The sequence below is a fragment of the Colletotrichum siamense genome (genome assembly GCF_013390195.1).
Source record: "Colletotrichum siamense strain Cg363 chromosome Unknown KSG_Cg363_contig10, whole genome shotgun sequence".
NCBI lineage: Eukaryota > Fungi > Ascomycota > Sordariomycetes > Glomerellales > Glomerellaceae > Colletotrichum > Colletotrichum siamense.
In genome coordinates, this window is record NW_023501023.1 from 723,051 (window position 1) to 751,008 (window position 27,958).

The 27,958-nt window shown below is 54.7% G+C and overlaps 11 protein-coding genes across 11 annotated transcripts; 7 read left to right on the forward strand and 4 right to left on the reverse strand.

The window, feature by feature from the left end:
- Nucleotides 1–528: 528 nt before the first annotated feature.
- Nucleotides 529–2,257, forward strand: CGCS363_v014093 (putative 26S proteasome regulatory subunit-like protein; the record flags this gene model as incomplete). Its single annotated transcript, XM_036645942.1, has 6 exons — nucleotides 529–909; nucleotides 978–1,179; nucleotides 1,245–1,461; nucleotides 1,514–1,635; nucleotides 1,687–1,764; nucleotides 1,833–2,257. 6 exons carry the CDS (start codon nucleotides 529–531, stop codon nucleotides 2,255–2,257), a joined length of 1,425 nt encoding a protein of 474 aa, XP_036488519.1.
- A 2,657-nt stretch (nucleotides 2,258–4,914) lies between these two features.
- CYP7B1-0 (25-hydroxycholesterol 7-alpha-hydroxylase) lies at nucleotides 4,915–6,670 on the forward strand (the record flags this gene model as incomplete). Its single annotated transcript, XM_036645943.1, has 3 exons — nucleotides 4,915–5,189; nucleotides 5,265–5,693; nucleotides 5,743–6,670. The coding sequence occupies 3 exons, from the start codon at nucleotides 4,915–4,917 to the stop codon at nucleotides 6,668–6,670; spliced, it is 1,632 nt and encodes a 543-aa protein (XP_036488908.1).
- Nucleotides 6,671–7,340: 670 nt separating this feature from the next.
- Nucleotides 7,341–8,882, forward strand: CGCS363_v014095 (Calcium uniporter protein 6; the record flags this gene model as incomplete). The annotated part of the gene is made up of 2 exons (XM_036645944.1): nucleotides 7,341–7,689; nucleotides 7,756–8,882. 2 exons carry the CDS (start codon nucleotides 7,341–7,343, stop codon nucleotides 8,880–8,882), a joined length of 1,476 nt encoding a protein of 491 aa, XP_036488401.1.
- A 1,000-nt stretch (nucleotides 8,883–9,882) lies between these two features.
- Nucleotides 9,883–11,503, forward strand: sidL (Acyltransferase sidL; the record flags this gene model as incomplete). The annotated part of the gene is made up of 2 exons (XM_036645945.1): nucleotides 9,883–11,333; nucleotides 11,386–11,503. 2 exons carry the CDS (start codon nucleotides 9,883–9,885, stop codon nucleotides 11,501–11,503), a joined length of 1,569 nt encoding a protein of 522 aa, XP_036488402.1.
- Nucleotides 11,504–12,070: 567 nt separating this feature from the next.
- BTN1-0 (Protein BTN1) lies at nucleotides 12,071–13,767 on the forward strand (the record flags this gene model as incomplete). The annotated part of the gene is made up of 3 exons (XM_036645946.1): nucleotides 12,071–12,212; nucleotides 12,275–13,398; nucleotides 13,633–13,767. 3 exons carry the CDS (start codon nucleotides 12,071–12,073, stop codon nucleotides 13,765–13,767), a joined length of 1,401 nt encoding a protein of 466 aa, XP_036488522.1.
- A 1,813-nt stretch (nucleotides 13,768–15,580) lies between these two features.
- CGCS363_v014098 (uncharacterized protein) lies at nucleotides 15,581–16,416 on the forward strand (the record flags this gene model as incomplete). The annotated part of the gene is made up of 2 exons (XM_036645947.1): nucleotides 15,581–15,974; nucleotides 16,019–16,416. The coding sequence occupies 2 exons, from the start codon at nucleotides 15,581–15,583 to the stop codon at nucleotides 16,414–16,416; spliced, it is 792 nt and encodes a 263-aa protein (XP_036488403.1).
- A 1,917-nt stretch (nucleotides 16,417–18,333) lies between these two features.
- CGCS363_v014099 (uncharacterized protein) lies at nucleotides 18,334–18,718 on the forward strand (the record flags this gene model as incomplete). Its single annotated transcript, XM_036645948.1, has 2 exons — nucleotides 18,334–18,518; nucleotides 18,577–18,718. 2 exons carry the CDS (start codon nucleotides 18,334–18,336, stop codon nucleotides 18,716–18,718), a joined length of 327 nt encoding a protein of 108 aa, XP_036488526.1.
- Nucleotides 18,719–19,865: 1,147 nt separating this feature from the next.
- CGCS363_v014100 (uncharacterized protein) lies at nucleotides 19,866–21,124 on the reverse strand (the record flags this gene model as incomplete). Its single annotated transcript, XM_036645949.1, has 3 exons — nucleotides 19,866–20,218; nucleotides 20,277–20,573; nucleotides 20,707–21,124. 3 exons carry the CDS (start codon nucleotides 21,122–21,124, stop codon nucleotides 19,866–19,868), a joined length of 1,068 nt encoding a protein of 355 aa, XP_036488230.1.
- A 1,044-nt stretch (nucleotides 21,125–22,168) lies between these two features.
- CGCS363_v014101 (uncharacterized protein) lies at nucleotides 22,169–22,648 on the reverse strand (the record flags this gene model as incomplete). The annotated part of the gene is made up of 1 exon (XM_036645950.1): nucleotides 22,169–22,648. The coding sequence occupies one exon, from the start codon at nucleotides 22,646–22,648 to the stop codon at nucleotides 22,169–22,171; it is 480 nt and encodes a 159-aa protein (XP_036488231.1).
- Nucleotides 22,649–23,057: 409 nt separating this feature from the next.
- CGCS363_v014102 (uncharacterized protein) lies at nucleotides 23,058–25,472 on the reverse strand (the record flags this gene model as incomplete). Its single annotated transcript, XM_036645951.1, has 7 exons — nucleotides 23,058–23,252; nucleotides 23,307–23,692; nucleotides 23,744–23,940; nucleotides 23,997–24,214; nucleotides 24,268–24,915; nucleotides 24,977–25,012; nucleotides 25,080–25,472. 7 exons carry the CDS (start codon nucleotides 25,470–25,472, stop codon nucleotides 23,058–23,060), a joined length of 2,073 nt encoding a protein of 690 aa, XP_036488228.1.
- A 1,447-nt stretch (nucleotides 25,473–26,919) lies between these two features.
- INVA (Acid beta-fructofuranosidase) lies at nucleotides 26,920–27,954 on the reverse strand (the record flags this gene model as incomplete). Its single annotated transcript, XM_036645952.1, has 1 exon — nucleotides 26,920–27,954. One exon carries the CDS (start codon nucleotides 27,952–27,954, stop codon nucleotides 26,920–26,922), a length of 1,035 nt encoding a protein of 344 aa, XP_036488229.1.
- Between the last annotated feature and the right edge of the window lie 4 nt (nucleotides 27,955–27,958).

A 27,958-nucleotide genomic window follows, 5' to 3' on the forward strand; every position in this document is an offset into this window, starting at 1 on the left:
CCGTGCTTTCAAACTATCCATCGAATTTATTGCAGCAATTCAAGCCACAATCACAGCATGACGCTTTTCGAAGACGAACCGGTAGCCAAAACCAAGTCTGCATCTTCTTTCGCGATGAGACTCGAAGCCCGGGATGAGATAGAAAACTTGGATTCCTATTTATCCGAGCATCCAGAGTTCTGTTTCGTCGTCATCAAAGAACACACTTGCGTCAGAGATCAGGCTCGAGAGGTATCTCATCACCAAAACGACTCAACAGATCACAAACCATCACAGAGATCTGAGCGATTGGCCATCGTATCACCGCTGCTCCGAAAAGGACTTGACCAAATCGCACAGTATACCTTCGAAGAAAGTCACTATATCGTTGAAGATGGGATGGGAATGGATGCTCCTTATCCTTTTCTCTTTCATCATAGAGAGAGGCTTATCGAGCTTGCCAATGACAACACATACGGGCCAGTCCTGTCGCCTTTGATAGAGTTTTTGAATGAAAACTATACAGAGGAGTATGAAGAAGCAGCCAGAATGTTCGATAGGGGGGTCGTCAACGCCCGCCATCTGCAGAAGCTTTTTCAGCCGAATCAGTTGGTCATTTTGAAGGCCTCTGACGAATTCAATGTCTATGCGTTGGACGACTCTCCAGAGATTTCAAAGGAAGACGTATTATTCACGGGATGGTCGTATTTCTATGTTGAAGGCAGCTTACGACAAAGGATGTGGCGCGATACCATGAGCCCTGTTGGCAATGAAGACGTCAACATATCAAATCTCAAGGTCCATCCGGTCAGCTTCGGAAAAAAGGAAGACATTGAAAAATTGACTTCAAGGGGCGAAGCATTTTGGAGAATGAAAGGACGATACTACGGGTGCTATACTGGCTGGGATCATCGGCACGACCATTGCTACGTAAGTCTTCAATTTTCAGTTTATCTCGACGGAGATTCCTCATGTGGTCTGCTGCTAAAACAACCAAGAACTCATCTCGATTCATGGTAGACCTAGCTACTCATCAGCTCATGCATCCGCCAAAAAAGCCGGATTTTCATGTCCCGACCGAGCATCCAATCAACTATGCCTGGCCAAAGAAAATCAAGTGGGAGCACAAGATAACACCCGAAACGATTCTGCTTCTTCCTTCGACCGTGCACGGTTTCAATCTCCAAGAGAAAAAATGGTGTAAGAATGACCTCGATAAGGAAATATTCAAAAGTCCGAGTATTGGGATGCTGACGCTTGCTTAGTTGACCTAGACGTGGATAAATTCCATCCGGTCGCATGGAACAAAAACGCATTCAAGCGTCTGGTACTTGAAGAAAAGATAAAGGAGATGATATATGCTCTCGTAGACATTCAAACAGCGACGAAAAGGATGGACGACATCATAACTGGGAAGGGGAACGGTCTCATAGTTCTGCTTCATGGCAGCCCAGGTACTGGGAAAACCTTGACAGCCGAGAGGTGAGACATGTACTTTTTGAAGGGAATTTAGTTCTTACTGAAGCTCTCCCAGTGTGGCAGAAATCGCAGAGAAGCCACTGTACCGTGTTACCTGCGGTGACATTGGTACTGAGGCTCAAGATGTCGAGAAGTATCTGTCTACGGTTCTATACCTGGGAAAGCTATGGGACTGCGGTACGTACGCTTTGACGGTCATTCCCACGAATCATTTCTGATGCTTCATAGTCCTTTTGCTTGACGAAGCCGATGTCTTCTTGGAAGAAAGAACTTTTGCCGACTTGCAAAGAAACAGTTTGGTGTCAGGTAAGCGTAAAACCCCATGCTGGCCATCCATCAGTTTACTTTCATGATGTCTAACCATGCAAGGGCAGTTTTCCTGCGAACCTTGGAATACTACGAGGGTATCCTCATCCTCACGTCGAACCGCGTTGGCCACTTCGACGAAGCGTTCAAATCACGTATCCAGGTGGCAATCCATTACGAAAATCTTTCCAAGAAGTCTCGCAAAGCCATTTGGCAAAACTTCCTCGAAATGATCGAGGATTCTGCAGATGAAGACGCGAACATCTCCGAGCTTGAAGGCCATTTGGATCAGCTAGCCTCGGAGGAGATGAACGGCAGGCAAATCCGTAATGCCTTACTCACGGCAAGGCAATTAGCCAAGCACCGGAAGGAACGGTTGGAATGGGAGCATTTGGATCAAGTAATGAAGACTTCGGCGGCTTTCAACAAGTATCTGAAGACGGTTCGTGGACAGAGTGACGATAAGCTAGCACGAGATGAGGGACGGCGATGAAGTTAGAGCAACATGCAAGGCTAGGTTTCTTAATTTTATTTTCTTTCAGTCTTTGTACAGTATGGAAGATAAACGACGACCAATCCAATTATATTCATCAGTTCTTTGATCCAATCTAAATTCAAGCTTGGAGTACCCCACAAGCTTGGAGTACCCCACTGGCGTCAAGTTTCAAGGGTAGAGTACACATCTGCCTAGGTGGCTCAATTACCAGTATCTGTTAGCCCTGTGAGCGTAGCAGGGGATCAAAAGCACATATTCTGACCGTGTCGTCAATTGTCATCACAAAGAAGGCATGCAAGTAGTGGTGTTTCTTGTACAACGCGCTGAAAATTCCCGTGACACAAGACCTCTGCTCCGGATTACCCAAGAACGGTTCCCCGTAAGCAAGACACCCCCAATATCCCACTCATCCAATTGAGCCGCCAAGCTTCACATCGCCGTTGATTGCTGACAGTCTTGAAGCACCAACTGGCTTGGGACGGTGGACTTACTGGGTCACATCAAAACAATCTGTGTCTCGGTCAGCATCCAATCTCATCGGCTTTGGTTGACGACAGTTGAGGGCCAAGTCTCGCAAGCTAGTTAACAACCGCGCACTGAAGTTGTATATAGGATCTTTGAATACTTCGTCGGTGTTCGGAATGGGGGAAGGAGATTGCGCGGTAAAGCCACAAGTCCACCTCTCACCTGGTCCTGGTGCTGCCGTGTTATTGAAAGATTCATCGGGTGGTGTGTAATTATGTACAAGAACCGCTACGCCTAGGTAATTGTCATCACATCCATGAGTTTGTCAATCGTGAACTCCGATCTCAGCTCCTCATACTTAACCCGCTCACCGTACTCATACCGCGCCCAGCACGCCCTTGCCCCGAATTGATGTTACGAGCAAACTGGATATCAGCAACCGTATCCCCAACCACCACCACCTTAGACGCATCGGCGACCGCATCAGCCAGCCCAGCCTCACGCATCTTCGGCACCAGCACGTCCGTAAAACTCCCAACATCAGGCTTCCTCGTCGCACCGGGCGTCTTATCATCCCCACCAAATCCTTGAGCACATACCCATCAAGGGAATTATTCCGCAGCGCCGCGCGGACGGCCTGCACCCCTTTATTGCTTACGATAGCGACGGGGATCTTACGCTGTCGCAGGCTCGAGAGGACCTGGTCTGCCCCGGGGAACGCCCGGATGAGCGATTGGCTGTGCTCCTGGGCGGTACTCGGCGATCAAGCGGTCCTGGTCGAGGGCGGGCGGCGGGGTGGATGGGAGGAAGGAGGCGAAGGTGAGCTTGATTGTTTCTCCGATGGACGAGTGCGTGTCGAAGAGCGTGCCGTTGAAGTCGAATATCACGACGCTGGTGGTCGTCATGGTGTTTGGGATGCTTCGTAGAACTGACGGTGTGGTGGAGGCTCTACGTTCACGACCGGAGGCCAAGAATTCTTTTTGGTGCAAGAGACATACAGGTCTGCTACCACTGTTTACGCCTCCTGCCGCCCTGATACCAACGCTCAAAGTCAATACTGTCGCACATCGGCCATATTAGTAGCGACAAGTCCTCATAAAGAAGCCATGAGGACCTTTATAAAGCATTCGTGGTAAAGAATGCCTGCAGGCCAGCCCCTCCGCTGTACACGTACCTTCTCTGCGCTTGTCGAAATGTCCCTGCACTCTATGGAGGAGAGCAGAAAGTAGATAAACGAACGCAAGAAATATCAGACTGTAGCCCAACAGCCTCAAGCATGGACAGAGTTCAGCTAAGTGGACCGCGACTTCTAGAGGATGTCCCCCCCGGCTCATCATTGGCTCGCTCGCATTCGAGTCGTGTAGTCCGAGCACACGGCCAGCCGCATTGCTCGATTATTTCCTGAAGAGACGAGATAAGCCTCTGCAGTTGAACAGTTTTGACTTGAAGATTCGGATTGGAGGTATTGGAATCACACGCCTTGATGTTTAGAAGTCGTGGAAAGACGGAGGAAAGCACGGGGCCACTCCGAGACACATGGGGCAGAACCCTACGCCGGCCCGGACCCGACTGCCGTCCCACGTTTGGAAATGTCCGTACCCATATGCCCGGATCCTACCCTGGTACCTTATTCAACCGATTCCATGGCCGCCAAAAGACCCTCCTTCCACCAAAGTCCCTGAACCCACCACGGCAGGCCAGGCACCCATTCCACGACAGCCACAACTCAAACGGCTCTCCCAAGGAACACCATCCCCAATCAAGCACTTCTTAATGCAACAAACACAATTGGCCAGGTCCCCTTTCTGCAGGATTGCGGACCCGAAAGCGCCCAAGCAGTGACGCCGCGCTACCCTTGAGCTCTTGGACAGATTGAGACAAGGGGCAACCGGCGCGTAGGTCTAAACCGGAGTCGTCAAAAAAGAAAGGATTCAGCGCTAAATTCTGACGTAAAACGCCCGCAAATATGAATTTAATCTTCTTTTTGGGATGGGAAATCCGAGTCTCTGGGCGGGATGAAGAGGAGGGGGGATTGTTGTTCGTCGGGTATATGTTATGCAGCCGTCCGCAAACCCCCTCTTTTGTTAAGAAAGCATTCGCAGTCTTGTGATTTCCGGGAAAGGTTCAGTCATCCCATCTCCGAAATTCATCCCAGGTCACGAACGCATACGAGTTGAGACGACGGAATCATGGCCAGCGCAGCCCCCGCCGTGATTGGAGAGTTGGCGGGGAACGGGACGGCCAAGGCAGGTAGCTTCCTCGCGTTCCTCGCGGAGGACGTGCAGAGGTCGCCGGTGCTGTACTCGACATTCGCCGCGGTCCTGGCGATTCTGGTGCTGGTGAGCAGATTGTCGTCGCCTGCGGTGGAGGAGCGGGAGCCGCCGCTGATGAAGCCCACGATTCCTGTGATTGGGCACTTGATTGGGATGATTAAGCACGAGAGTCATTATTTCAAGTTTCTTGAGTAAGTTTCCATGGCGAATGAGGGGTGGGCCTGACGCGATTGAGAAACTCGGAGCTGATCATGTATGTGATGCAGACCTAGGGGCTTCCGGATCGCGACACTGCCTATCCTGGGCGGAAAGGTGTATGGCGTGTGGTGTCCTATGCTGGGACAGGCTGTGCATCGCAACAAGGACCTCTCATTCGAGCCGTTTGCTCTCGAGTTTGCGCAGCGGGAGCTGGGGTTCGATAATGATACGCTCAAGATTCTGCGGGATTCGACGCTGATGCCCGAGTTCTTTGACGGGATCCACGCGGGAATGACGCCGACGAACGTGCGACGCATGAATGCGAATGCGTTGAGATACGTGGCTAAGGTGCTGGAAGAGATTCCGGCTGGGGAGGCGTTTGAGACCACCAACTTTTTCTTGTGGGTTAGGGACTTGATGACTCTGGCGACGGCTGAGGCGCTGTATGGGCCTGCGAACCCGCTTGCGAAGGATGCTAGCTTGATGGAAGAGGTTTGGTAAGTTCACCTGCGGCGTGTCTCGCTTGATTGGACTGACATCACCCAGGGCCTTTGATGCGGGCTTGGGCCTGCTTATGCTGGGCGTCTTCCCGTCCATTATTGCGAAGAGATGTTACCAAGCCCGCGCCAAACTTCAGGCGGTGCTGAGCGATTACTACGGAGCAAGAGAGGATGACCACGAGGAGGCGGCGCAAATTGTGAAGAACCGAGCAAACGTGCTCCGAAAACACGGCATCCCTGATAGGGAAGTTGGCACGTTCGAGATTGCCCTCCTCCACGTGGGCACATCCAACACGATCCCGACTCTGTTTTGGTTTGTTGCGCATGTCTTCACCAACGCCGAGCTGGTAGCCAAGCTCCGAGAAGAAGTGGCAGCGATTGCCACGCACGGATCGAACGGCGAAGTGACCATCGATATCGGTGCGATTGACGAAAAGTGCCCGTTGCTTGTGAGCTGCTACCGCGAGTCCATCCGGTTGTCGAACAAGGGCATGGGGCATCGCCGTGTGATGAAGGACACGACCATCTCCGACGGCAGGGGTAACACGTACCTCTTGAAGGAAGGCTGCAACATTCAGCTGTCCCACGAGGTCTCGCATAGCCTGGAGAGGGTCTGGGGAACAGACTACGAAAAATTCGTGGCGGACAGGTTCGTAGACAAGAAGGCTGAGGGAGATATCATGATGGAAAAGGTCAAGAAGGCTGCATTCATCCCCTTTGGTGGCGGAAGGCACCTGTGCCCGGGACGCAACTTTGCGTTTGCTGAAAACCTGGGGTTCGTGGCTTCGCTGTTGTTGGGCTTTGACGTGACCACGTTGGACGAGAACAAGAAGGCAACGACTGCGGCCCCAAAGATGGACCGGTGTCCGATGACGGCTGCGGCAGCCCGGCCGATCAACAATGGCGAGGGTTTCGGTGCCCGCGTCGCGAGACGGGAGGGGTGGGAGAGGGTCAAATGGCAATACACCAGCTGAGTGGTGTGAGGGTCCTAGGTTGCCAAGCCGTAGAAATCATTTCGCCCATTGATTCTGATCTGTTCAGAGAAGTCTTCTCTTGGCACTGAAGCATGATGATGCAGCTGTACGACTGACGTTGGTGATGATGACAGGCGGCTTTCAGTGGCCCCAGTCATGGAGGGGCTAGTCGCGTGTCGCAGGCCTCTGATCAGCGCTTATTGACGTCCGGCATTCGGAATGTGGAAGGGCAACCGATGGCGACGTGTTGCTGCAGCTGGGGTTCGACGGAGATTGGGCGGTGATGAGTGATGATGCTGAAAGTGCCGGGAATCAAGCTTGAAGCCCACAGAACGAGACCGGGGTGGAGCTGTCAAGGCCAAGACCAAGACGTGGGACCTGCAGCTGCATCGAGCTCATCGGAGCTGGAGCTGGAGCTGAAGCTACTCTGGGCTGGCTCAGCCACAGCCACACGTGACAGCCACCGACATTGACGTCATGGCGGCGTCGTACCAGCAGGAAGCAATGAAAGCTGGAAGCAGGAGCGACGGGATACTTGTTTCCAGCTTGGGTTGCTGCTGCATTTTGTCCTCCTCTTGGAAACGAAAATGTCACTGTGATTAAGTAGACAAAAACTCAAAAAAGAGAACACCTCGGCCCAACCCACCATTTCAGACCAACACACATCGAAATGAGCTACGCGTTCCGTCGCGTATGCCTTCAATTGCCTGCCAGCATCGGTACCAAGCATGGCTCGCTGTGTCAAGCTTTCCGCCCAGCCGGAGTCGGCATCGGCAGAAGCATCCCAGCTTTCGGACGCGCGGCCAGTCACTCTGCAAACCGCCGGGATGAGGTCGAGAACGCCAAGGCCAAGAAGACCAACAGGGAGGACATGCACAAGGAGGAGCAGAAGGAGAAGGACGAACGCGCTGAGCTGTTTGCCTTGAGGAAGCAGGAGGAGAGGCCGTGGCACCGCGCTGGCAATGAGGTTGAGCAGCGGGAGTCGTCCAAAGATCCGACAAACGGTGATAAGACCCGCGGTACGCACCGACTTCCCGCTTCGAATGCTTAAGCTTGCAGTGCCTTGCATGCTGACCCTGCTTTAGGACGCCTGCTCACAACTCCGACCCGGTTATTGAAGCTCATCCTGCCGCTGCCATTCTACGCCGAGCAAACGAGGATCACACAAGCCCCCAAGAAAGACGGCGAGAAAGATGGTGAACAGGAGGAGATTGCTCCCCTTGCACTCCTCGTCCACCCCCAGCAGCCATTGTCCTACCTCGAGAGGCTGCTCCAGGCCGAGATCCCACCAATTGACGACGGCCGTCGGGAGCGAATCCCCAGGATATACTTCCGAGCCGAGGCGGACCATAAAGGAACTGACCAGCACAAGGCTGCGACGAAGAAGCAAGAGGGCAACGTTGCCTCGTACTCCGGCCTAGGGCGTGAAGGCCCAAAGAAGAAGCAGGACGATACCAACTGGGTTCGTTGGAGCAGCAGCACCGAGGTCGGTGACTTTATTCGAGACGCTGCGCGCGGACGGGAGTTCTCTATCGGTATCGAGGGCTACGACCAGGAGCTTCGCGTGGCGGTGCCCAGCTTCAACGACCGAACGTACTACATGCGAATTCGCTTGCGCAAGTTGTCGCACAAGGTCGAGCACTTTGCAAAACTGAAGCAAGAATGCGACACCCTCGCCCACCGAGGCGCCCATCGCATCGCCCAGGGCGGATTCGGAGTGCTGCTGGGCTGGTGGGGAGTAGTCTACTATGTGACCTTCCACACCGACTTTGGCTGGGATCTCGTCGAACCGGTGACATATCTGGTGGGCTTGACCACCATCATGGGCGGTTACCTCTGGTTTCTGTACATTAGCCGGGAGCTCAGCTACAAGGCGGCGCTCAACGTGACGGTATCGAAACGCCAGCAGGCGCTCTACCAGGCGCGCGGGTTCGATCCGCAGACGTGGGAGCAGCTCGTGCACGAGGCCAACTCGCTGCGACGCGAGATCAAGATGGTGGCGACCGAGTACGACGTTGACTGGGACGAGACCAAGGACCTCGGCGGCGAGGAGGTGCAGGAGGTGCTAGACAAGGAGCGCAAGGACCGGCGACGGAAGGCCGACGAGGAGGACGTGGAGGACGACAAAGACGATCGCGCGCGTGAGCGCAAAGATCAGAAGAAGCAGGGGCAAAAGGAACCAGAGGGCGACGACAGCAAGAAGGCGTCGTAGAGCATTTGCCTCTTTCCAGTGCGATACCCCGATACAGTATATGGTGTTATTTACCGTTGCATCTCGAGCATGATAGACAGCGATAGTAATAAGCGTCCAAATGTTCCGTCATGAGCTGTTACTGGCGATGTGAACGGGAAAGTGTTGGTGTGTAGATGCTAAAAAGTCAGGCCGAATAGAATGCTGAATTGAAATTTCAGCTCCCGGGGCCCCCAATGCAACCTCTTCACTTGGTATCCCCGTCACCTTGGCAAACAGCCCACCTCTGCCGGTGTGTCCTGGTGAAGACGGAATGGGTCGGCCTCACCGAGCGGTGCGGGCATCAGCCTGCACGCATTCAAACCAGCCAGCACACCCAAGACGCTAACACGTGCGCTACAGAAAAGCTCACAGGCGAGGAGCCACCGTCACCCAAGCTCCAGGCCTGTACCATGCCCTTATCGGTTGGTGGCACCCCGCCGCGGCCGCCAGCGGGAGAGCTTCACCCCACATGATTGACGCATCATCATGCCACCACCCAACCAACAGGCCCCTGTTTGTCAGAATCTCCCTACCCTCGATATGCGACGGCGATGAATGGCCATCTCCGACCGAAGGAGGGGTTCTAGAAGGCCTCCCCGGATCTGACGATAGCCGCATGTGCCTGGGGACATCTCACGACGTCTGTTGTTCGCGTTGTCGCGTCTGGAAGTACTTATTGTCGCTAAAGAAGCTGCTTCTTCTCGACCCCGCCATCTCCCTTCTCGGCAGTGTCTCTCCTCTCTCCCAAGGTTCTCCCTTTGCTCCGAGCACATCAGCAATCCCCGACGACGGCATCTTGGAGACGCCCACCTCGAGAAATACCTCAGCGCACACCTCCATCTCGCTCGTGCAACCGTACCGACTCACCGCGTTCTGACCCCTCCTTGGCCCCTCTCCTGCCCTCCACCAGGCTTCCCAAGGCGACTGCCCTAAGGGTCGTAGCTCCGCTCCACCGCCCAGAGCACGCCAGCCCACCACCATGCCTCCCCAAATCATCCACCTGCCCGACGGCCAAAAGTTCACAGTCACCCCCGTTTTCGCCGGCCTCTTCTTCAAGTCCCACGACCTCAACACCCACAACAACCCGTTCCCCATCGGCTGGACCATCGTCCTAAACACCGAGGACAACGACCCCGAGCCCTTTGGAGATGCCGCCGTCAATGGCGACCGCGGCGACGATGAGCGCGCCCGCCGGCACATCCACAGCTTCAAGCAGCCGACGCTGCAAAACGACAACCTCTTCATCTCGTCCATCTCTCAGCCCTCGAGCACCGAGTTCAAGCCCGCCGCGAGCCCCACCCGCCAGATTGCCATGATGCTTTGGGTGACCCTGTACTGGTATTTCCACCAGCCCCGACCTTCTCCCTACCTCGTCACCGAGGCCTCGCGACTCACTCCCGAGGCAGCCCGTCCCAAGGGCGAGTGGCGCATAAATATCAAGCGCGACGGCGTCTTGCGCGGGCGGAACTTGATACCCAAGTTGGAGCGCATGGGGTTGATTGCCTCGCTGGACTCAGCCGTTGGGACGAGGTTGGAGGACAACGGGGAGGAGTGGTCGCAGATGTTTGTCTCGCGAAAGATGTTCTGGCAGATACCCGGTCGCTTGTTCCTGTTCACGCTGCAGAAGACGGGCGGCGGAGGACCATCAGACTCGCCGACGGGCAGCAGACCGACATCGCCTGTCCGCGCCGACTCGACCCATTCACGCCACCACACACCCATACATACGCCGCACCAGTCGACCGGCAGCCGCTTCGACGTCGACCTCCCCGGGGGCCCGCCGCCCATGTCTGCGATCATCACGCCCAGCTTCCCCATCGGCCCGTTCTACTCGAGCTCGCACCTGCCGACGTACTACCCCCCAGCGCCACTGATGTACACAGTCACAGACGGCGTGCGGCACCCCATCCGCCCGAAGCCAGGCCGTATGGGCGAAGTGTTCTACTCCCGCTACATCCCGAGCGCCGGCCAATACCTCTCCTTCCGCGTCGCCTCACTCGCCCCGAACGCCGTGCCCTACCTCGGACCAGTGGGCCCAAAGCCGGCGGAGAACCTGCACCTGATGAGCCTCTCCGACACAGCGCTCCTTCAAAAGTGGCTCTCGAACCCACGAGTGCAAGAGTTCTGGGGCGACTACACGCCGAACTTCCTCGAAAACGCCCTCAGCTCGAAGCACTCATTCCCCGTCATTGGCATGTGGGACGGCATACCATTTGGCTACTTTGAGATATACTGGGTCAAGGAGGATATCCTGGGACAGAAGCTGGGCAACGACGCCGACAACTGGGACCGCGGCATCCACCTCTTCATCGGCGAGGAGTGGGCCCGCGGCCGCGTGCCGGCGTGGCTGTCCAGCCTGGTTCACTGGTGTTTAACGGACGACTACCGCACGATGAATGTTTGCTTGGAGCCGCGGATAGACAACACAAGGTGAGAGATCCTTTGGTTCTGGGTGTGTAGTATTGGTACTAACGGACGATAGGTTCCTCCGACTACTGGAGAGTGCGGGCTTCGCCAAAGAGCGCGAGATTGCCTTTTCCCACAAGCAGTCGTACTTTATGCGGATGAACAGAGACGCATGGGACGGCCCGGCGTTGTGATGATTTCGCTACGGTTCTATTGATATTCCACAAAAGGAGGGAGCTATATGACATTTTGCAGCGGCAGTGGGTTTGCGACATGAGAGACAGCGAGCGTAGAGATGTTTATTTACCTTCATACATACATACGCGGGACAAGAAATACCCGATTCAACCAGAAACAAGCTGCATAAGAAGTGCTTTCGTGATTCCCATGCGCTTTCACTCGTGGCATCGCAATCATCAAATACGATGCCATCGCAAAACTGACTCGGGACGAGCTCCGACGATCAACGGCCTCCAGCCACGACGTCACGGTGCAGTCACACCCGCTGGGTCGCGTGGACCTGACAGGGACTCCCAGCGCAAAAGGGTGGGGCCAGTGACAATTCACCCAGCTAGGGGGTCCCAGCCTGCCGAAACGGCAACCTCCGACCGCTGACTGGGCCCTCCGCTGAGACACAGCCGTTATCTTGTGACCGACAGCCGCACCACCCAAACTCTCCAAGTTCGCGATAAGACGTCTCCCGCCCCGACAGCAACAAACTCCCCGACCTACACGCTCTCAATGACCTCGCCGCGCCAGACATGACAGGCCGCTCGCCCTCGTCCTCCGGCCTCCTCCCCATGCCCGGCTCGCCGTCCTCGTCGTGGGCGCTCTACCGCGCCCGCCTGTCCGCCATGTTCCGCCACGCCGACACGCAGGTCGTCGTGGCCTTTTGGCTTCTCGGTGCGTCGTCGCCCGCCCTCTGCGTCGTCACCCCCTTCCTGCTAACTCCGCGAGAAAAACAGGCCTGATCAACAACGTCCTCTACGTAATCATCCTCTCCGCCGCGCAGGACCTCGTCGGCTCCGCCGTGCCCAAGGGCGTCGTCCTCCTCGCCGACGTGCTGCCCTCCTTTTTCACGAAGCTCGTAGCGCCCTACTTCATCCACCGCGTCCCCTACGCCGCGCGCGTCTGCGTCCTCATCGCCCTCTCCGTCAGCGGCATGCTCCTCGTCGCGCTCACCCCTCCCGACAAGTCCGTCGCCGTCAAGATGGTCGGCGTCGGCATCGCCAGCCTCTCCTCCGGCGGCGGCGAGCTCAGCTTTCTCGGGCTGACGCACTACTACGGCCCCATGAGCCTCGCGGGCTGGGGCAGCGGGACGGGGGCGGCCGGATTGGTGGGCGCGGGGCTGTATGTTGCGCTCACGGACTGGTGGGGCTTTTCTGTGAGGAATAGTTTGTTGTTTTCGGCGAGTCTGCCGTCGGTGATGTTTGTCAGCTTCTTTCTGGTGCTGCCCAAGGGCCCGTTGCGGGCGGGGAGGAAGGAGGAGGAGGAGTACACCGCCGTGCCGGGGGCGGACGACCTCGAGGAGGACGACGTGGAGGAGATGCCGCGGGACGCTGCATCGTCGGCGCTGCTGGCGCCAGGGCCGGGCGTGACGAGCACGGCGTACTCAGCCACCAGGCACCACGACGTGACGACGCACTCGTTCGACGCGAACCTGGCGAGGGCGAAGCGGCTGTTCTTTCCCTACATGCTGCCGCTGCTGCTGGTCTACGTCGCTGAGTACACAATCAACCAGGGCGTGGCGCCGACGCTGCTGTTCCCGCTCGAGTCGTCGCCGTTCAAGGAGTTCCGCGAGTTCTACCCGATGTACGGCTTCCTGTACCAACTGGGCGTCTTCATCTCGCGCTCGTCGACGCCATTCTTGCGGATCCATAGGCTATACCTGCCCTCGTTCCTGCAGGTGGGCAACCTGGGGCTGCTGACGGCGCAGGCCATGTTTGACTTCCTGCCTGGGGTGTGGGTTGTGTTTGTAATTGTGTTCTGGGAGGGCTTGCTGGGCGGCGCGGTGTATGTGAATACGTTTGCGGAGATTATGGAGAAGGTGCCGGCGGAGGATAGGGAGTTCAGTCTGGCGGCGACGAGTGTGAGTGATAGCGGGGGCATCTGCATTGCTGGGTTTTTGGGGATTTTGATGGAGGTGCGGTTGTGTGAGTGGCAGGTTAGTAAGGGGCGGGACTGGTGTCGGAAGATTAAGGTGGGTTAGAATATTGATAGCGGTATTCAGTCTATTATTACTATTATTCTTCAATGTTTTAGACGTGGACTTAGTTTGTGGTGAAGTGAGGCTACATTTGTGGATGGGGTCCATACTCTCCAGGTCTATGAGGGCGACCTAAGCAATCGACATCCACCGATTGAAGACGCCGACACTGGAGTTAGTCAAAGAGTGCCTGATCTTCTTGTTTACGCATACAAAGACGACGACGACGACGACGACGACGACGAAGACTAGGTAGTGTGTATGTATATGATCACTCTAGCGTGGAACCTCAACAGAGATGCTTTTCTAAAGACCCATTCACGTGTCGGTGGGAAACCCTGGCTCATTCGCTGAGGGCAGTGCATCGTGAGTCGTAGTAGTAGTAAAAATGGTCACTCGAGATGGTGCGCGAATGGCGGATTGGGAGATTTGGCCTTGGCCTTGAGATGCAACTAGATCAAACAATCTGGTACGATGTGACGAGACACATAAAATGAGATGGCTCAGGCGACGGGAGATTGTCGAGGCTCAGCGGAGCATCGGACGACGTGCGTGTTTGCGTTTGGCGGCGAGTGAACCAAGAAATCGGGCATTTTGTTACGGGCGGCTGTGTGAAGTAGGCGGTCCAGTCATATTCAGCAACATTGGATGCTACTGCGTGCGGTGTCGCGCATGAATGTCTCGTCTCAATGGACCCCCACGGCCCATTCATCGTAGTCCACGGGGCCTGCCTTGGGTTGCAAGCCAAGGGGGGCCAAGGCAAGGGCGCTCCCGAGAGGTGGCTTTCCGTTTCTTCGAAATGAGGCTGTTCCGACGTCAGAATGTGCCTGTGTTTTGCCTCCGGCCTGCGCTGTTTCCTCGCTGGCGCCCGTTGTTCCCGGTGGTGGCAGTCAGTGGTTAAGAGCCCCACTATTAATCGTTTCTGGCCTGATGGGGAAACAGCTCACTGACATGCCACTGACGGGCCGCTCCTGTCCCCTATTCGTTTGACTTGATATCAGTCAATGGGTGCTTTGTTTTTTCTTGGAAACGAGAGATTGTGTTTTTCGTCCAATTATGGCCAGATTTCCAGGGAAGCACCCGGATATTGAATCAAAGATGGGCTCAAGATCGAGCCAGCGAAAGGCCTGGCACTGACCGCTTGGCGACTTGTGTCATGCTCTTAGGGGACGGGACGGTTTAGTGAGGTGTTAGCAGCCAGTCAACGGTGAGAAATGGCAGGAGCAGGCGGCAAGGAACCGGACCCGAGAAATTTTCATTGCCTCATTTTTTGGTGGTTTTTTCCTTGGTACTATCAAATGGGAGTCATGCAATAGCCTTAGGATAGTCTTATTTTTTCACCCATTGATAAAAACCATCAAAGGGCTCCGTTCCGGTTCATCTTCGCCCAGACGCGTCCTTGCTTCTGTCGCTTTTTTCTATCTTAGATTGCGCAGATTCTGAGACCATCAAGACTGCCTGCCGCCGCTGCCATTGTCTTCTCTCTCCCATATTAAACGTCTTCGGACCGTTTTTCTAGAATCGCCTTACACGCGCAGCGAAACGTCCCAACTGCAACGCAGACGGTTACCGCCAAGTCGACTGGCGTTCTAGACTACCCAGCCGCATCAGACGGAAAGAGCAACCCGAGAGCAACAACAGCGGTATCAGACGTGGACCCGAACTACGACCCTGGTGAATCTGCTGCTGCAGCTTCCCGCCCCTGCCCAAATCCAATCCACCTCACCCTGAACCTAGAAGGCGCTCCCTTCACCGCAGCAGCCAGTCCGAACCCGACCGGACGACCGAGCACGACTTCCTCCCATCGCGATAAGAGTCGATCGTTCGGATTTGATGCTGGACCGCCCCTTCCCTCTCTTCTCTTATTAGAGTCTCGACTTCCATCCGGCAAACCCTTCACACAACTTTTTTCCATCTTCTTTTTTTTCGCCGTTGTTACTCACTTCGATCGGGACTGTTCCTTCCTGATGAGATTACAAGAGTCGACACACGACCACAACCCGCGCTTACACCATAAATCTCACCAACACGCCACTTTCACACCACACCCATTACCACCTTCAAGATGCCACTCTCAACTTCACCTGCCCCCTCTCATCTCGATCCAGAGGCCATGAATCTGGCGAGCATAGACCTTAGCTGTCCATTCACCCGCTCCTTTCACAAATTCAACGAGCTCCCGCCGGAAATCCGCATTCGAATCTGGCGTCTGGCGGTGCCCCGGCCCGCCGTGATTGAACGCGCCATGAATTACAGCCTCATGGAGCAAACCCTTCGTCGCCAAGCGCCGATACCCGGGGTCTTGCAGGTCTGCCGAGAATCTCGTGCAGAGCTACTCTATGAGAGGGAGCACCGCCGGGGTGGAACGCAAGAACAGTTTGAGCTAGTGCACTCGTCAGGCGCAAGCGGAAGGGGGGCGTATGTCAATTGCGAGAAGGATACGCTCTATATTTATAGAGGTAAGAGCATTGATGAATTTGAGGATTATGACTGACAAAAACAGCTCCTCCCCGCGCCACCATGCCGGACGCAGCAAACTTTGCCAACATCCAGCACCTCGCCATGGACTGGGGTCTCCGTCCGTGTTGGGTTCAAGGGCAATGCCTAGTTGGCATCCACTTCATACGGCAGTTTCCCTCTCTCAAGACGCTCACTCTCCTCGTGACGTTTCACGTCCACGCATTCGGCAGTTCCGAAGATGGCGAGTTCGCCTCCAAAGTCAAGCAGCAAGAACGGATCCAGCGTCGCCGCGCTCTCTGTGAGATCAAGTCCTGGGTTATGGACGCGATCAGAGAGACGAAGGAGTCCTTGCCAGATTGGAAGGCACCCGAAGTGAGAGCCGTCCGGAAGACCGACTATTGGACTGGTGGCAAGACGAGCACCCCGCGCCCGATTGTTTAGGATGCCAACGAGCCCCATGGTGCCCATTCTTGTTACGTGGTTGTTGTGGCTTTCGTAGGACTGACCCAGGTCGCTATAAGTTACGGGTGGTCACCGTTTCCTCCCATGGCATAAGGGGAGACGACGAAGGGGGACGACGAAGGGGGACGACGAAGGGGGACGACGAAGGGGGACGACGAAGAGGGACGACGAAGAGGGACGACGAAGAGGGACGACGAAGAGAGACGACGAAGGAGGACGATGAGGGGGGAGAACAACGGCGGAAAAGACGACAACGGGAAAGACGACAACGGGAAAGAAGACGACGGGAAAGACGGCGACAACGGGAGACGACAAAAGACAGCCGCCAATTCAGAGTATACCTGGCTTGCAAACAGAAGCATTGTGTTTTGTAGGGATATGTTTCTTATGTTCATGGCATGGCGATGGCGTCGACGGTAGCATCAGCATTCCGAGTTTCTTTTGGGATGCATCACAGGCATGTTAGATACCACAGGAAAAAAGCACCTCTCATTTTCTTCTCCAGCGCATCGAGTAAGCATTGTGTGTGACACGAGTTTCTCCTATGAATACTATTTTGATGGCACCGCCCGGTTTTCTTGTCTGATGGGGCTACGCATTTGTTTTGCTCAACACACGTAAAGTATCGTTTGACTGAGCACAACAGTAAATCACAGCAAAGAGAGAAAACATGAACTCAAATCAGGGTGGAAACAACGATATCAGTAATGCGAATAATAGAAGCGACGAAGAAAACGACAACAAAAACGACGACGACGATAGCAAGTAAACGGGAGAAGCAGTCACTCTACTCTTGACGACTACATCCCTTGGTTTACATTTCCCTCAATATGTAATAGTTCCTTTTTTCTCCATCTGCAACCCGCCATAGCCATCCCTCTCCAAGCTTGGCATCCACTTTCTCCAAGAGCCGCCCGCAAGTGAGGTGACCCCCACGAGCTGAACGATATCAGACCAACAACACCGTCCCGCAACGCCGCTTGGCAGATCCGACTCCGGAGACTTTTGCTGTCTCATATCTCGGGCCGTTTCCGAGATATCGATCGTGTCAGTGTTTATCATCTCCGAACGGGTGGCTGGTGCTCGGGAATACGAACGGCGGTCGGGACTCGGATTTTGGGTGTCGGGCGAAAGAGTGTTGGTTGTTGGTTGTTTGAATTGCGGAACAGGAAATCTTGGCGTTGGGTTTTTGTGGAAAATGTTTATCCAGGTTTTGGGATGGGTTAGGTGAGATCTTTGTCCGTATTTTGGGTGCTGGAGGGTGCTTGCTGTTGCGGTTGCGTGCCACACTTGGCCTGCCACGTCTTGCTGGAGGGTGTGTTTGTAATTCATTCCAAAACAGCTTCCTGTGAGCTTATTGACGCACCCATGCATATCATCGTTCAAATCATCTAACTTTAACTTCAATCCATGCGGGTGCGTGTCGTTGCAGAAAAGGGGCACTGCAGGAGCCGCACCTGAACGACGCTTCTTAGGCCAATGCGGCAACATTCGGTGTTCTAGAACGCTGCACGGAAACATTTCAGCTGAAAACTTTCCGTCCCATGTCATTCTTTTCCATTAGCGCGACGGATTTTAATTGGGAGTTCTAGTTGGAGCACAGTGGCATTTTGGGGAATCCTTGCCTTTGGAGTCGAGGGAGGGAGAAGAGGGGACGGTTTGGAGATGATGTACCTATGACGCATTCGCGGCTCACGGCAACCCCCTGTGAAATGTGTCGTCACCACCATTGAGAGCATTGCGATTTTCAACTTCGTTCATATCACTTTGGACGTGATTGGTTTTACTCGGTTCTATTGACAGCAACACTCACAGCCTAATCAATCTAAGAGATTCAAGACACTCTTCTCTGGATACGACCCCAACTTGCGCGTTTGACAGCAACATCAGGTCACAATGTCGTTCACACGAGCCCTCGCGATCCGTCGCGCCGCCATCCCGAGGAGCATCCCGCGGGCCTCAATGCCCATCGCAGCAGCCAGACAAGTGAGATGGGACAGCGCCAAGTCGAATGATGGAGACCTCGGCGGGCCGGGCGGGCAGGAGCCTGTGCCTCCACAAAGCGGCGCGTCGCAGAGTTGGTGAGCTTTCCTTGAGTTATGCTGGCTATTTTTTGTGTTACTGATTGCATGCAAAAAGGCCTACCTTGGCAGCGATCGCTGCGGTGGGAGTTGGCGTGGGTGCGTATTTGGTTCATCTGAAGGGGAAGCCAAAGGGCACGACGACGCCGGCAGCAGGGGACTTTGATAAGCTCGCGGAGAAGGTCACACCGGGGAAATAGTGGGCAAGAATGAGGTTTCGGATAATATCGAAAAGTTGGGCTATTCAGATTGTACGATTGGCGGTTGAGAGCCAACTGACTTGTTTTGTGGGCATCTCCTGACTTAATACACGGAATTTCGACAGGTCCTGATACCTGATACACTTGTTCCTGCGAAGCAAGATTGCCTTGACACTTTCAAATCAAAAGGCCTGGTCATTCTCCCCAGTACCCCCGAGGAGCCTGCTTCCCTCTAGGTACAGCAATCGCACTGGAAATTTCCGTTAACCACGGTCTTTCTGTATCGGAAGAGAGACAAGCTTACCGTGACGTAGCTGTTAGCAGCGGAAGTTGTGGACTGGCAACTTCCAGAACCGACGTGCTCGTTAGAAGCGCAGGTCGATTGCATCTCCAACGCGTAACAAGTCTGGAAGTTTGTCTGGTTTACTGTCAGTCAAGGTAAGTTCCCAAGGTGCCATGGTGCTCTCTATAAGGGCTTACGCATGGCTGCACAACGCTCCTGCAAGCTGCGAAGATGGCCGGGACGTTGCAAACGACAAGTATAAACGCGTTTGAGCGCATTTTGATACACTGGGTAGAATTTCAAAACCGAAGCGCAGTTGAAAAGTGTAGTAGGATGAGTCTGGTAGAATTGTGATTATGATGTCAAAGACCGATGTAAGTGAGCATCGGCTATCCAAACTATTTATCCATTTGCCAGACCAAGCCTTCATTTATCCTATTATATCCAATAGATATCAATCGCACTAAGAATTGCGGCTCGACTTCGGAGAGTATCATCATCGCCGACGGCGTTTGAACCTCCGCTCGCCACTGAGTCCCTGGCAACTTTAGTACGATCCGCTATCGCGGCTGGTGGAGTCTTTGGATATTAAATTGGGAGTTCACGCTGCACAACGGTAATCCGTATTCACCGAGAGCGCTGAGTAAATCGCAGACCTAACCAAACCTACATTGATCGCGGTGAAGCCAAGCTTGACGTGCCCCTTTGATGAAGGGCAGTCACTGACTCGATCACTTAGTGGGGCGCCGTACCTAAGTAGATACACATACTGTTCAACGCTGTCTCAACACTGAGAATCTGGTACCATTGGAATGGCAAAACGATAGGTCATTGCAAACATGGTAAGAGCATCTAGGTCTACTTTCATCTCATCGGCATGAAACCAGTTGCTGGCACATCATTCTCATAATCATAGAATGACTGCTCACACAGCATCAACTCGACCCTGTGCTGCTTCATGTAATTCTTGATATCATCCAGAAGCGTATGGTCGACTTGAACAAACTTGATCAGAGTCTGACTTTCAGTCTCTTCTTCCTCAGCGTTGTAGAATGGCTCTGTCGCGCTGAAAATCAAATTTAGGCCGGCGACCTTGCCCTCGTTTTTCATGTCGTGAGCAAGGATGGTCATCGCTTTCTCCACCGAATCGAAAAACAGGTAAACTCTGTGCGATTGGGAGTTGAAGAGTATGCCTTGATCCATGAGGCACAGCTGGCCTTGGTGGGATCAGCATTCAATATTAATACGCAAGTCAAGGGGGTTTTGTGTCAATACCTCTGGTCTTAGCTTTGACCCTCGAATCCGTCGGTGGTGACAAGATTGCGGCCTGCTCAATCACAGACCATCTTCCAGTATCGGAGGTGAGGTCAATCACAGCTTTGTTGAACGGCTTAAGATGATCGTTCATAGCCCTCACGAATACGAAAAGGTAAGTGTCTTTCTCAGGGTTTGCAGCCTCATGGCTATGCAGGTCCTTATCCGCCGCCTTATCTGGCCAGCTGAACGAGATGATCTGAGGGTATTCTCTCTTCACAGAAGACGCGCCTACCGCGCCTGTAGGAACGATGATGACTTGACACGCCTCATCTTTAGTCACTGAAATGGATACGTTTGGTATGATGATAATCTGTTTTGTGATAAAGTAAGAAACCCGATCGCCTGAGGGCTGCAACATGGAAACAGAAAGGATGCAAGTTGAACTCACCAACATGCCTGAATGGCAACATGAAGATTGCGTCAAGCCTAGGAAAGGGGGGTTTAGTGACGCCCCAGTAGTCCTTCGGGCCGCAAAAGCGGATGGAGCCGCTTCGAGGTCCGCCGAGTCCTGACATGACTTCGAACCTGCCATCGCAGGTAAAGGGCGCTTGAAAAGGTACGCGCGGGGTCCCGAATGCATAGAGACCACACCCCAATCCAGGGAATTTGGAAGAGCTGACGCCTTGGTAGTACTGCTGTTCCCATGCGCAGCCTGCCTCCCGGCTTTCGGCGCTGGTGGTTCTCCGCTTCTGAATGCCTTCCAGGTTTCCCGCGTCGGCGGGGTCCATCATGCGCTCCAGCTTGCGCCTGGCGGCGGCTTTTTCTTCTGGCGTACGACAATCGGACAAGGATCCGCGTGCAGCCATGATGCCGAATAAGATCTGTCTATAATGGTACGGGAAGGCTTTGCTCAGTTTGGTGCCAGCTTATTAAGTCTGGATTTCTGAAAGTGGTGTTGTCTGTTTCGATTGTGAATGTCGGGTTGAGGGTAGGGATGCAATCGCGCTCGCATTTTGTGGCGGGGCAAGAAAGAAGGCGGTCAGCCCCCGCAAGCATCTTGGGGCGAGGTCACCGGGAGCTTAAAATCTACCCCTGCATTCTATAGGAACTCATCTGCTGCCATTGAACTGGCAAGAACACGAACGCTTCTGTAAGTGAAGAAATCTCATTTCATTAGCGGCATGAATCCAGTCATCGGCTTGTCCTTCTTGTAATCATAGAAGGACTGCTCACAAAGCATGACCTGGATATCGTGTGCTTTCATGTACTCCTCGAGGCCATCCATCAGTGAATAACCAATACCACGGAACTTCATCATGGTCTTGCTACCACCTTCCTCTTCGTCTTTGTAGAACGGCTCAGTGGCACTGCAGACCAGACTCACTCCAACAGTCTTCCCCTTGCCGTCGCGGGCTTGTATGAGCATGATGTTCTCCAAGGAGTTGAAGGGCAGGAACATCGTCTGCGTCTCCGCGGTGAAAAGAATGCCTTTATTCAAGAAGCGGATGCGTCCTGGGGCCGTCAGTTTGGCAACCACATGCCGCAAAGCAAGGTGCGCTTACCGTCAACATCGGATTTAACTCTTGCGTCTGATGGTGGCGAGAGAGTCACCTCCTCGCCCACCATTAATTTCGCATGAGGGTCCTCGCCGAGATCAATGACCTCCTTGTCGAAAGCCTTCAGCTGGTCGTTTAGGACCTGCTTGAGCACGCTGCTGTAGGTGTCCTTCTCTCTATCTGCGGCTTCACCAACTGTGCCGCCCAACTCTTTATCCGCCTTCTTTTCGGGCCAAGTGAAGGATATTATCTGCGGTTACTCACGTTTGATGAACGATGATCCCGTGGCGCCAGTCGGTACGATAATGACTTCGTAAGCTTGCTCCTTACTGAAGGTCTTGGACACATTAGGGATTATGAATACTTGCTCTGTGACGTGGTGAGAAGTAGTACATAAATAGAGAGGGGATAATGCCTACCGATGTGCTTATAAGGTATCATGAATACTGCATCAAATATACCATCCTTATTAACACCCATGTAATTCTTGGGACCACAGAGCCGAAGCCCGCCGCTGCCAGGCCCCTCGGTTCCAGACATGCTCTCAATGTGGCCCTTGCAAGTGAACGGGGAGTGGAACGGAACCTCTGGTGTGATGAGTCTACACCACCCGCACCCCATGCCGGAGAGGTCGCTGACGCTGACGCCCTGGTAATATTGATGCTGCCATTCGCGGCCCTCTTCCATGCTGCGCTTGTCCGTCCTTCGCTCCTGGATGCCGTCCAAGTTCCCCGCATCGGACGCGTCCCGCTTCCGCTTAGCGGCCCCGCTGGCGGCCTCGCCAGCGGCCTTTCCTCCGCGACCGCCGCGTGATGAAGTGCCGCGCCGAGGCATTTTGAGGTTGAGAAGTAGTCTGCAATTGCGGGGAAGGCACTTTGATCTCGGGCAGTTGCTGTTCAGCGCAAGATGCGGGTGATGTAACCCGTGATGTGCTGGCGAAACGGTTCAGGGATTCGCGAACACAGACGTGGACGCGTTTTGTGGCGCTGGCAAGGAACTAGGGAGAAGACGATCTGCAAGCATCAAGGGATGAGGTCATCGGAAGTTTAGAGTCTACCCCTGCGTGGTTGGCGCCATTGTAACTTCCACCGAAGCTGAGGTTTCTATTTCCATGAAATCTCGTAGATTTTATCAATTTGTGGTGTTTCAAAGGTATTTCGGTGATGTTATGGAATTCGCTCAAATCACATATGCTAGTACACGTTTATCGTTTCTCTGTTCATCATAAGTCATTCCCCTGCAACTACCACGCCTCCCACATCTGGGCTCCCATTGCAACCAGGCGGTTGAACAACTCGTCTCTAGTGACAATCGCAGTGAGATGATGCTCCTTGCCCATGGTATCAGTGATGACGAGACCATCAGCAATCTCACGATCCGTCGCCCATCCCACAAAGATCTTGGACTTCCATCCGAGACCTCCAACCTTGCGGATTTCCTGTGAAACCATGTTAGTACGTGGCGACCTAAGCTTTGTGGAGCATATTCTTACTTGGATATCCCCAATAGCGACAGACCACACAGGCTTTACATCTTCCGCCTCCGTTGTCCAACTCAACGCCGGAGTCGTAGCGGTTGCCGTGATGAATGCGTGACCGCGCTTACCCTTGTATCTCGCCGGGAAGCTAATCGGACCCTTCTCAGGATCGGGTTGCTTCTTGACGACGCCGAGGCGGTCCTTTGCATGTTTGGCTCCGACCTTGGCCTTGACCTTGTCCGCGGCGAGTGTGGTATTGATTCCACCCTTGGCGGTGCTCTTGATAAAGTTCAAAATCCGATGGCCCTTCTTCTGCTTGTGCTCTTCGGTCTCCGACTCCGCCGGGGCGAGGGCCACCTCGTCGGGCTGGATGGCTTCGTCTATCTCGTCTTGGTCGACGCCTTGTAAGTTCGTGAGTCGTTGAGTTTGAGCAGGACGCCCTTGATACTTACCGAGGTGCTCTAGGCCTTGGCCCGCAGTGGCGTGAGGCTCATCAGGAGGGGGCGTCGAAGACACGGGCGGCGGCGGCAGGGGCGCCTTGTTTCTCTCACCGATACGGAGCAGCGTGATCGTAAGCTGGGCATTTGTGGGAATGCCCTTGAGAATGGTGTTTCGCAATTCAACATACTTTTTCCAATGAGGGTAGGTGCTGGACATTGACATACTTTAGACACGCGAGCAATCAGAGTTGACAGGAAGACTGACCGGTTGATAAACACCAGGCCTCTTTGGATAATGGGGTCGCCGAAGAAGGTAAAGCCGACGATGAATCCGGTTCCTTTGATAAGCATGTAGGAAGTTGTGAAGAGCGATCCGAGGAGCATGGGGAGCAAGACGCTGGCCAGGATAAGTCGGGGCCGTTGTTGGGGGAATGGTGGAGTCGGGCTGAGGGCGTTTCCAAATCGTTCGTACGTATCAACCAACTGTGAACAAATCAGATATGCCTCCACCAGGGCTGGCAGACATGTCTACTCACATCCGCAATAGCATGCATCACAGGCCTCGCCTGGGTCCAGACCGTCTCAGAGACCGGCTTCTTGGTCTTGTCGTGGTGAGTAGGCGACGTTGTCCCACCGGTCTTGTCCTTGGCGTTGACGATATCTTCAGTGATATTAGTAGGGTCCGGCGCAGCAGTGTCGGTGTGGGGATCGCCTTGAGGATGTTTGCCCGCCGCGGTGCTGATGACCAGCGATGAGATGCTTGTCACGAAGCTGTGCGCTTCCTGTTCCACGGCTTCGCCTGCATGCTTCTCGGGGGCTCCCGTTATGGAGTCGTCGGAAGCGAGGACGCCTGACGCGGGCTTCTTGACGCCGCCAGTCTTGCTGTCGATGAGGGATGCGGGGGCGGGAGGGAAGCAAAAAGTGCGGGCTTCGGGAACTAGGACAAGGACAATGAGGAAGCTGACGAGCACGGGGATAACAAAGTCAAGCAGCCAGGCTACGGCATAGACGGATAGAAAGGCCGAAGTGCGCTTCCACTCGCGCCACGATCGGATGCGAACGATGTGCTTCCAAAATGAGAATGCGCCAACAATAACTGTCATGTACAGGCGTTCCACGTGGGCGCGAAGTTTGTCGGGTGAGAACTCCTCCTCGTCCGCAATGTTAAGGTCGAGAGATGCCAGCTGCAGAGTGTCAGAACCTTAAATCGGGGAGGGTTGGATGGGATCATTGGACGAAGCTTACCGGTGGTTCTGGGATCGATTTGACGTGGAATACTTGCTAGGGAAACATCAGTAACGGCCACCAATGGCACAACATTCAGTCATAGCGAGTATCCAGGCCCTACCTTGTCGAAACGTCGGACGAGGATCCAAAGTTCCTCGTTTGACAACCCACCGACCATCGGCTGTGCTACCTCTTTGGCGTGGGTGTTCCAGCCCAAGTTCTTGACCTCGACCTCATTGTGGTCCATCTGCGCATGTCCCTTCTCTTCGATTGGCGTCTCCTTGGTCGCCATGTCTGCAAGGTGGTGGCTGTCCGTGGGCCTCTCGTCCTCATGTGCCTCCACGATCTCCGGTTCCTGTCCCATCGTGGATTGGCTCGAGTAGCTAAAGTCCGATTGAGTTGGCGTATTTGAGGGGTCTACGATTGGTTGGAGTGCGGCTGCAGCAGTTGCTGGTGGCGGCTGTTGCTGCGCCGCCAGCTGCTCGTCTTCTTCTGTTGAGTGTCCCTTGAACATGGTGTCTGCAGGATGTCGGGGATGGAGACCAAAGGGTCCTCCTGGATGCAAAAGCCAGGGAGCCCCTCGTATTTTGAAGCTGCAATGAGCTCCAAAAACATGGTTTGGAGCCAGGTCTAGATCCAGCCGCCGCCGACGTCAAGCGCGTAGCTGGCAACAGCTTTCCGCTTTGGGCAACGGACTCATGACGTCACGAGACGCGCATGCACTGATTGGTGCTCCGACAGGGAGATCGCGATGATCACACGCGGAAGATCTCCACATGGATGGGCTACGCGGGAAGGAATGACACCTGTTTACCGAATGATTGGATCCTCTCGTCTGCCCGTTTGACGGCTGCTGTTGCAGCTGCTGCAGCTGCATTCCTGATGCAGAAGGGAGAGGCCGCACCGCACGTTCGATCCCTGAAAGTTAGGGAAGTTGAACATCATCCGAGCTCGATGGGGGCGATCATTGGCTGGTCTCTTCATGTTTGTCTCGAGGGACTAGAGCCAAGCTACTGCATTCGGAAGTCATATCATCAACGGACAACACCATCGTGGGCATGTCGTGGACTGCGCTCTCGACGGAGTGGAGGCCTTGTAAGTCTCTTGAGAGTAAAATGACCGCTCGATGCGTGTTTCTCAATCGCTTCAACGGATGCATTCTAAATAGAACGCAGACATAACACAGCAACTTCCTCCGGCATTTTTCTTTGAATCTTGTCATCCCCATTCATCCCTTGAATCCCAGACACACGACTAGTCCAGCCTCACCCGCGGGGTTGGAGACCAGCCTTTCGCCTGGACCAGCCGATCCAACACCTCCCCAAGCTAATCCTGCCGAAACAACCTGTTTTCCCAAGAAACAACACTCATAGTGCCTCTCTCCCACCCTCAGCTGCCGGCTTAGCGGCAACGGCTGCCGCCATCGTGGTTCCACTCGGACATTTTCCTCCAGGCCTGCTCCTCCACGCTAACCACAGCTCAGACACAGCGCTCGCGTGGCTCCACTCTAGGGCTTATGGTGATCTTGCCGTCGCACCAGACGCAACAACTGATCACCACGATCACCACACGGAAGGGTGGCCGAGTTGGTTATGGCGCCAGGTTAAGGTCAGCTTAACATCTGTTTCCTGGTGGGGCAACCCGCGCGAGTTCGAGTCTCGTCCCTTTCATTTTTCATTTTTTTGTTGTACGTGCAGGTTGATTTTTTTGTTCCCTTACTTTTCTTCAGAGACCATATATATGCCTGTCGAGACAGCCGTTTGATGTCGTCTCTATTAACAGGAGCGCTGCATCAGGTGAGAGCCAGCACTCGAAACAAACAGTATTCACCTATGCAGCACTAGATCATCGTAGAGGAAGGTTCGAGATATTACTTCAAATACTTGTATTTAAGTTATAAAGATTACTTTTACGTCTAAATCATGCATTAAATCATGCCTGGCTTATCCCAGGATGCATCATTAGTATCCTGCCCACCACGTGTAGTTGTTCGTCTGCTCCGCGGTGTCCCACACCAACGGAACGCTGGTGTCTTCCGGCCTCTCAGGCCAGGCCTGCGCCAGGCCCTTCCAGACCTTGACGTCCGTCCAGCTCGCCTTCGCACCGCTGGGCTGCGCGGCATCACCGGCAAAGAAGCTGAGGCCGGTGCTGTCGTTGCGGGAGGGGTAGATGCGCGCTGTCAGCGCAAAGCGCTCGTTGACCCAGATCTCGAGCAGCGAGTTGTCGAGGATAACATGAAAGGTCAGGTCCTCGGTGGCGGTGGTGTTGCTGCCCTTCGCGTGGATCTCGTACGGCTGGAAGTGGCCGACGAAGGTGGCGTTGTTGAAGTTGGGAAGCAGCGAGCTGCGGTCGCGCAGGACGCGGATCTCGGAGGCGGCGGGGTCGAAGACGATTGTGGTGCGCTCGGCGTCGTCGGGGCTCTGCGCGACGACGATACCCGCGGGCCCGGAGAGGAGGTCCGCGCCGGAGAGGGTGGCGGTCAGCTCGTACGAGGAGCCGAGGTCGGCGGCGACGGACTTGGAGGCGTCGGTGAGCTCGCCGACCTCGATGTCCTGCTCGGCGGCGCCCTCGCGGAGGAGGGCGATGACGTCCGGGAGAGGGCGCAGGCCGAGGGTCTGCGCGGTGTAGCCGTTGCAGCTCTCGATGCAGTGGGAGCCGTCCTGCTGCTCGCCGCAGTTGAGGACGCCGGCGGTCTCCTTGACGAAGAGCTCGACGGGCAGGTTCATGGCGCCCTGGTAGCCGAGCTGCTTGGAGGTGTTGAAGGCGTAGTCGGAGGCGATGTCCTCGTTGGCCCAGCCCCACATGACGCGGCGGCCGTTGGCGGAGCGGGTGTCCTTCCAGGTGGCCTGGGCGTAGGAGATGCCCCAGTCGAGGGCGCCGCCGGAGGTGGGCGTGAACTCGACGGAGCCGTTGTCGCGGCGGGCGACGTCGCCGCGGTTCCAGAGGGCCCACTGCTCCTTCCAGTGGGAGGTGGTGTTGCCGCCCTCAGCGCCCATGGAG